Below are 8,104 nucleotides of genomic sequence, written 5' to 3' on the forward strand. Positions count from 1 at the left end.
TGCTGCAAAGATAATAAAGAACAATCCCAAAGATGCTAGGAAAACATTTTGTTGTCTGCCCAAACATAGTGGCACTGTCTTTCCCAGAGCCTCTGATTCCATCAGCTGCTGTAGCAGACAACAAAATCAAAACCGATAAGCTGCACATTGTGGTTTCTGAGCAGTTCATTGAAAATTGAATTTCAGACTTAAGCTTTAAAATAAACATATCAAGATAAACAGGTTAGTCATTATTTCAGGCACAATCAACTCGACTGCTTTTTCTTGTTGATGTTCTTAATGTGGGATGCCATTTCCTGATGGCTGTCACTGATCCAAAACCTGTGCTCTTTCATCACCTTGATTTGTTCTGTCTTTTGGGGTTTACACTCCCAGGTGATGAATTTAGTACTGGCTCAGGCTAAGGGTTTGTGATGATCAGCCCTGTTAAACAGTCATTTCACCCTGCCCTGCATTTGCAGTGAATTACACTTGGGCTGGCTGTGAATAAGTGTTGTCAGCATCAGGTAATAATTTGTTTTTTCCCAAAATGGGTGAAGAGCAGCCACAGCAAGGCTAAGGCAAACTTACTCTTGCACTAAGAGATGGTAGATGTGAAAGAAACCTCCTTCTTCTACCGAGGGAGAAACACTCAAGAGGCCACAGCAGCCTGGCATGGTGACCATTGCAGCAGATTCTGTCCAAGCACAGCATAATCTGGAAAATAATCATTGCACATCCCAAGGCAAGAGACACTCAAATTCTCAGCAATTTTCTATCTGAATTAGGCAATCCGTCAAGTCAGCTTTGAACAGCACAGAAGCATGCTGTGTTCTGTTAGTGGAAGGAAAGTTTTAGAGAAAACTGGGAAATTTCCACACTCCAGACCATTAAATCACATTTCCTTTCATTTAAGGGAGAAAAAGAAAGTCTTTTTGTCTTGACCTTAATTAGTGAAAAGGCGTGCACTGGCCTTTACACTCGATGTTCAAAAGCAGGTGACACTGAGCTTATCAATGCCTGCAAGCATACACTTTTTTTAAGCACCCTGCCAACATGTGCATTATTCAAAATCAGGGCTCACAGGAAAGTGGGCCACAGATTTTTAACATAAATTCACACATACCTTACACGTCTGTCTGAATTACCTAGAAATGTTATGAGCAAATCTATTTTCATGGAAGATTGTGAAAGTAACCTGCATCATTTCAGCCCACATTACACAAGTCACCTTTTCCTGGAACCAGCAAGAGTTCTGCCATTTATTTCAAGGAGATCAGACTACTTAATCTGGTTTTGAAGCTTTCTTGTTTTTCTAACAAGGAAGGCAATTTTGTTTTTTACATTGGCCTCAAATGATTCTGAGCTTGAAATCTGGACCTAGAAAATAATGCATTGCTTAGGAGAGCTATAAATTAGGATTTACACCAACAGGAAATAAAAGAAAAACAACTGATGCGGGAAAACTTCCCAGAGACCTGCAAGTTTCCATATCAGGGCTTTCTCCCAAGACTGTGCTTGGGGGGAGGTTCAGAACTAAACCCATTGCTTCTGGGTTTGAATGGTAGTCCCTGAAGTGTTTGTCAAGGAAACACAGGGCATAGACCCTCCACAAAAAAACAGCTGGGAACTTGCAGTAGTGCTGTGAGCAAGGCTGTCTCAGGAGCCTGTCGACCACCAGCTCTGCTGCAACCCCACGCAGGGAAGGTGCCTCCATTCCTTTTACCAGAAATCTTCGGGCATCCTCCTAGTATTTCACCAACTTTCATCTCTCCACACTAAGCCCTTCTGTACCAGTGCTTCCTGGCACATCTGCCAAGACACGGACTTCGTGTCGTGCAGGAAAAAAACAAACAAAAAAAAAATCACCCAGAATTTTCTAGTGCCAGAGTTATTAATTAACACTTCCAACACAAAACCGGTCAAACCAGTTTGCTAAAATAAAATCGCGCATTTTATTATTATTTTAGGTTTTAATTTATTCATGGTGCTCATGTTTGCAAATTATGCAGGGCAGTGGCTTCAGCCCTCCGGCCCGACCAGCTAGGGCGCGGCCGGCACCGCCGAGGGGCAGGCGGGAGGAGCCGCCGAAGGGGCTTCCGCTGGCCCGGGGTTGCGCCCGCCTGGTCCCCCCACGATCGGGGTAGCGGCGCCAGCTCGCCATTGCCCTCTGGAGGGGGCGGTCCGCCGCTCCGGTGCCGCCAGCCGCTCCCGTTTTCGAACCCCGGACTTGCTTTGAGGCTTCAGTGGCGTTTTTGCTTTGTTTTGGGATTTTTTTTTTCCTTCCTAATGATTTCCAGCACCGATGCACGGCCCTTCCCCCACCTCCCGCCCTGGCTCGTGGTGGTCCTGCCTCCGGCCCCGTACCCTTGCCGGACCCCGCCGCGAGGAGCCTCCACACGGCTTCTCCGGTTGGGACCATCGCCGCGCTGCTCCGCCTCCGTGCTGCGGGCACCGGCGCCGCTCGCCACCTTCCCGGGTCGGTAGGGGCAAGTACAAACCGCGGGGTGTGAAGGGTCCCGCCGCCGGGGCCCACTTCAAAAAATGAAAGGGGGGGCGGGGGGAAGGGAAACCAACCCCAAACCCAATAAAAATACGTAATTTTAAAACGCGCCCACAACACATAAGCAACAAAAAAAACAGGAGGGGGAAGGCAGCGCTAAGAACCACCATGAAGAAAACAGGAGAGAAACTAAAACGGCTGGGCTGGGGACCTCGGTCTCGTTGATATTTTTATTTCCGTGAGTTTCCCGCCGGCACGCCGGGCCGCGAGGGTAGGGGCACAGTACTGCTATCACCCCGCACACGCTCTTCCTCCCCAGGCATCGACAGTCTCACACCGGCGCAGCTGATGCGGGGCGGAACACGACGAGTGGTGCGGTACTAAGCAAAGCAAGGTAGTGCGGGACACGCGGCGCGGTGCGGAGCAGGGCGGCACGGGTCGCCAAGCGGCGCGCAAAAAAGCGCGAGGTATCTACTGTGCCGCCCGCCCCTCCCGCACCGCCGGCGCCGAAGGTGCAGGAGTCCCCGTAGCGCGCTAGCATGCCTGACCTTCCCCCTTCCGCCCACTTCACGCGCTGGCGTCAGCACTCCACCTGCGTCACGCGGCGCGATCGGAGAAAGGCGCGCCGGTGGCGGGCGGGCCGGGGCGCGCCGGGGCGGGGCGCGAGTCCTCTGTGCTCCCTCCTTGTCCTCCTCGTCCTCCTCCCCACCTCGCGCGCGCGCGGCTCCCCCTCTCCCCACGTGTCAGTTTGTTTTCCTCGTCGCCTCGGCAACAGTGGGCGGGCCCGGCGCGAGGTGAAGTTATAAGAAGGGCGGCGGCAGTAGGAGCCGAGCAGTGCCGAGAGGGGCGCGGCGGAGACGATAGGACCGACGGCAGCAATAAAGAGCGGCGCGGCCCCTCCCTCCCTCCTGGTACTACTGCGCTCCGTTCGTCCCGTTCAGCTCTCTCATGGCCGCTGCTCTCTGGGAAGCATCTCACGCCGCCGCCCTGCTGATGCCGAAGCCGCGTTACGGGGCGGCGGCCGTTCCTCTGCGGTGCCGTTAGCGCCCCGAGTCCCGCTCGCTATTTCTGGTGAAGAACCGAAAAAAAGGTGCTCTTGCATCACCACTCCGGCGGCGCTGGGCCGGCTCTCTGCGGCTGGACGGCGTGTCTGTGTCACCCTTCATCCCTGCCTTCTTCGGCGGCGTTCGGGACGACGGCGGCGGCAGCAGCTCGACGTGACGCCCCGGCGCGGATGCGGTGCGTGTCGGGCGCAGCCCTCCGGCCCTTTCTCGCTGCCGCCTCCGCCTGACGCCGCTGTGCTCTCCCCGTCCGCAGGCAGCCCCCCGGCGAGTGCGAGATGGCGCTCAGCGGCACGCTCCTCCCCTCCATCGCCACCTTCGCGGCGGGCGCCGCGGGCCGCGAGAAAGCGGTGCGGCCCGCGGGCCCCGGCAACGTGAGTATCGGTGTCACGGCGGCGCCGGCCGGCCAGAAATGGGGCTGGGGAGGGGGCGGCGGTGGGGCCGGTCGGGTTGAGCGCGGCGTGCCGGTGGGCTGGGGTCTGAACCGTGTCCCTCTCCCCGCAGCGATGGCGGGAGGAGCTGTCACAGCTGAAGCGGCCGCCGCCGGCGCTGGCGACACAGCCCGTGGAGGCGCCGCCGTCGGAGCTGGAGTCCGCACCCGCTCTGGGGCCGCGCCGCGACGCTGATGAGTTCAACGAGCTGCTGGACTTCGACTTCATCCTCTCCAATTCACTCATGCACCAAGAGCCTGCCGCCGCCGTCGTGGTGGCTCCCGCCGCCTCGGCCCCTGCTGCCAGCCCCTGCCCCTCCGGGCCCTTCGCCTACCCGCTACAGCGGCCCGAACCCACCGGCCTTCTCTACGGTGGCGGCTGCAGCCGCGACGGGACTCCCGCTGCCCCCTTCAACCTGGCCGATATCACCGACGTGTCCCCCTCAGGAGGCTTCGTGGCTGAGCTCATGCGGCCCGACCTGGACCCGGTGTACCTGCCGGCGCCGGCGGCGCTACCGGCCCTGAGTAGCCTGCAGGGCAAGTTTGTGGTGAAGGCCGTGGGCGAGTACAGCCACCCGGGGCTCAGCCCCAAAAGCGGCCCCTCAGCTGCCGCGACACAGCCTAATACAGAGGGCCCCGGGGCCCCATACAGCCCCTTGCCGCGGATGTGTCCCAAAATCAAGCAGGAGGCCGCCCCGCCATGCACACTGGCACCACCACCACCACCGCATGGGAGCGGTCCCCGAGGAGCCCCACAACATGACTTCTCTCTGGGCCGCCCGCTGTCTGCCCGGACTACACCGTCTCTGGGGCCTGAGGAGATGCTGAGCAGCAGAGACTGTCTCCCTGCTGCCCCAGGTTTGAGCCACCCACCGCTGCCACTGCCTCCAGGGTACCCTCCAGCACCCGGTTACCCCACTTTCCTGCCTGAGCAGCTGCCACCACCCACACTTCAGTACCAAGGTGAGTCTCTGTGCTTTTAGCAGTGGGCACCCACTTTGGAAGTGGCTACAGCTGTGCTCATTACTTGTCCTCCTCTAGAGCTAATGCCACCGGGAAGTTGCTTGCCTGAGGAGACCAAACCCAAGAGGGGACGGCGCTCATGGCCTAGGAAAAGGACAGCCACACATACATGTGACTACGCAGGCTGTGGCAAAACCTACACCAAGAGCTCTCATCTCAAGGCACATCTGAGAACCCACACAGGTTAGTCCTAGCATGGGGTCAGTGGCCCCAGTGTGAGGACCATGGAGTGAGCCTCTTGACAGTGAAAAATGGGGAGCATGGGGAAAAGGGCTACAAGTAGCATGTGGTGACCCTTCTCTGTTGGGTTCCAGGTTGTTTGTTTTTTTTTCTTTTGCCCTTGGCTACACAAAGCCCTGTGCAGTCCTTGCTTATTGGATAGGTGTTTTGCTTAATGGATCAGAATGACTCATGTGGGAGTAGGTGGGTTTCTTGCCAACGTAAAGTTTGTTGCTGTATGGCTAACTAATTAGCAAGCATTTGAAGTCTCTTGGATTTTGTTGCTCTTTATGGCAACATTGGGGATGGGAGTAGACCTCTTTCTAACATACTTTATTTGTTTGTGGTTAAACCCTTCACATGGGCACCCCTTCTGTCTTGGCTTGCTCTAGGGAACTTCTGCATGCAGCTGTTTCTCTTGAGGAAATTGTGATGGGCCCCTTTTGAGTGGAGCTTTCAGCTGTGTTGGTAACACCAGCCTGGTGTGTTACCTGCATCTGGGAACACACCTTTGCTGGTGCTGTCACCCTAGAGATGGAGTTTAATGGTTGACTGTCTGGAATTTGGATACAGCCTGTCAAAAGTGTCTATCAGAGCCCCAGTTCGAACTTTAAACTTGCAGCTGAATGAGGTGTTGCAGCAATTGGGCTTGTGAAAGCAGGTGTATCGTATGCAGTTTCGTCAAGCGTGGGCTTTCTGTAACAGTGATTAAATAACCTGGGAATTTGCATAGTTTAAATCCCTGGATTGGGAACTTGATTCAGAACTTTCTCCTGAAAAGTAAAAGGGAGAAACTACTGATAGTGCAGTAGTTAGGCTGCGTCTTCAGCTAATTACAGGGGGGGGAAGGAAATCAGCCAAGGGAACAGTACTTTCTGACTGCCCTGAGCCAGTCAGCAGTGTTTCCAGTATGTGTAGAACTGAGTTTGTAGTTCAAGGAAACTTGTCTTACCATCTACAGTGGGTTTTGTTACCATGAAGGAAGTAAGGCTGAGTTCTTAATCAGGCAGGGATAATGAAAATAGTTTCTAGCGGGGTTCAAATTGGAGACCTACAATTACCTAAATACAGTATGCCTGGTGAGCTGTTTCATGTTGCTACTTGTTCATGTAACATTATTTGGCAAAAATAAACTCTTACTATCTGAACTGGTGTGCTCTGAAACCTTGCGTGCAAGACAAAACAGTGAAACAATAGAAACGAGTGGAAGATTTTAGTTATGCTGACTGTGCACTTTGAAGAGATAGTCTTGCTCTGTTACTCTTTGTAGTTTGTTTGCAGCTGCTTCAAGAAGTTTGTTGTATTTCATGTTGCCTGTTGTCTTAACCAGAATATGTGCTTCTTAAAAGAAGTTAAAAGTGATAAAAGTGATAGTCATGAAGAAAACTTAATTCATGTGTTTTACTTACTGGTTTTCTAAAGGTGAGAAGCCTTATCACTGTGACTGGGAAGGCTGTGGATGGAAGTTTGCCCGATCAGATGAACTTACTCGTCACTACAGAAAACACACAGGCCACCGCCCTTTTCAGTGCCAGCGGTGTGACAGAGCATTTTCCAGGTCGGACCACCTTGCCTTACACATGAAAAGGCACTTTTAATTGGAAGCAACAGATCTTTCCCCAGCTGCCACAGAGATTCAGTATTTACAGCACAAGGACTGACTTCTGCAAAATGGGGAGAGCACAGTTTAAGCACTACAGATAATTGAGGTGAAGTCTTCCAAAGAGTGGAAAAGAGGGATAATTTCACAGACATTGCAACTCCTGTGTTTTTTTATACATATACACTTACAAGATAACCAAAACATTGGGGTCAATGACTGGATCTTCTATCATTCCATTTGTAAATCCAACTTGAATTATTTCCGGACTGCAGAATGCCAAGGAGTGACTGGAAGTCACACATATCAGGGTTAAACAGACTGTGTGTAGTTCGGAGGGTGGGGATATTACACAGGGAAATGATGTTCCCTTAATTTTCTTTCAATGCAATATTAGATGTAAATGTCATCTTGTACTTTCCTCTTTTTTTCTTCTAAAAGCCATTACAATGTTAAAAGAAGAAGAAAAATTCAGGTACAGAATTATAATTTTAAAAGCCTATTTCATGGTGCTTAGTGACTGTTGGTTCTAGAGGTACCAAAAACAGGAAGCCAAAGTTCTCAAACTGCTGCATATCTGACAAGGAAATTTTTGTCTTCCGATTGCCAATTATGACCTAAATCAGGTGAATAAGCCTGGTTTATTTTTTTTTTAAGAAAATAACTTTATGCAGACAGTCTGTAATGCACTGTGGTTTCAATGTGCAATAGTTTGTACAATGGTTTATTCCCAAATATGCCTTAAGCAGAACAAATGTTTTCTATATAGTTCTTTACTTAATAAATATGTAATATAAATTTAAGCAAACTTTTATTTTGTATATTTGTAAAGTATAAAGTGAAAATGAACATTTTGTTGGAATTTGTATTTTGTGTATTCAAGTGGAAAATAAGTTTAAAATAAACTTAAAATATTTTATCTGAATGGCTGCTCTAATTTTGTATGGAGATGTGCAAGAACGTGTAAGTATTTGTTAGTGATTGAGTTTCACAAGGCAAGGGAGCAGAGTCCCATGGCTCTGAAAGACAGGGCTGTATAAATGTCACGTCCTTTTAGGGAAATGGGTATACTGAATTTTTATTCTGAGTATCAAATTGCCACTTACCTGTGTGAGGAAACTAATTTACCATTTCTAGGGCATCTCAATTATTTGTTAGAGGAAGTACATCTGTTGGGGACACTGGACTTGTGTATTCAAAGCATCTGGAGGGGGTTAAAAAGATCTGTAGTGGTCCTTTCAACATTGAACATTTCTAGCGTCATCTTGGGCTTCTAAAATGGTGTAACC

General features: G+C 51.1%; 1 protein-coding gene across 1 annotated transcript; it reads left to right on the forward strand.

Annotated features, from left to right (window-relative positions):
• The first annotated feature begins 3,428 nt into the window (after window positions 1–3,428).
• Window positions 3,429–7,721, forward strand: KLF4 (KLF transcription factor 4). The gene is made up of 5 exons (XM_054178722.1): window positions 3,429–3,721; window positions 3,800–3,917; window positions 4,048–4,936; window positions 5,015–5,179; window positions 6,638–7,721. The coding sequence occupies exons 1-5, from the start codon at window positions 3,717–3,719 to the stop codon at window positions 6,811–6,813; spliced, it is 1,353 nt and encodes a 450-aa protein (XP_054034697.1). The 5' UTR covers window positions 3,429–3,716; the 3' UTR covers window positions 6,814–7,721.
• Window positions 7,722–8,104: the final 383 nt, after the last annotated feature.

The sequence above is a fragment of the Dryobates pubescens genome, chromosome Z (assembly GCF_014839835.1).
Source record: "Dryobates pubescens isolate bDryPub1 chromosome Z, bDryPub1.pri, whole genome shotgun sequence".
Classification (NCBI taxonomy): domain Eukaryota; kingdom Metazoa; phylum Chordata; class Aves; order Piciformes; family Picidae; genus Dryobates; species Dryobates pubescens.

Excerpts from the sequence above, each read along its gene's own strand:
- KLF4 (XM_054178722.1), top strand. Across the intron at positions 3,918-4,047 it reads GGCCCGCGGGCCCCGGCAAC|CGATGGCGGGAGGAGCTGTC; the intron begins GTGAGTATCGGT and ends CTCTCCCCGCAG. Across the intron at positions 4,937-5,014 it reads ACCCACACTTCAGTACCAAG|AGCTAATGCCACCGGGAAGT; the intron begins GTGAGTCTCTGT and ends GTCCTCCTCTAG.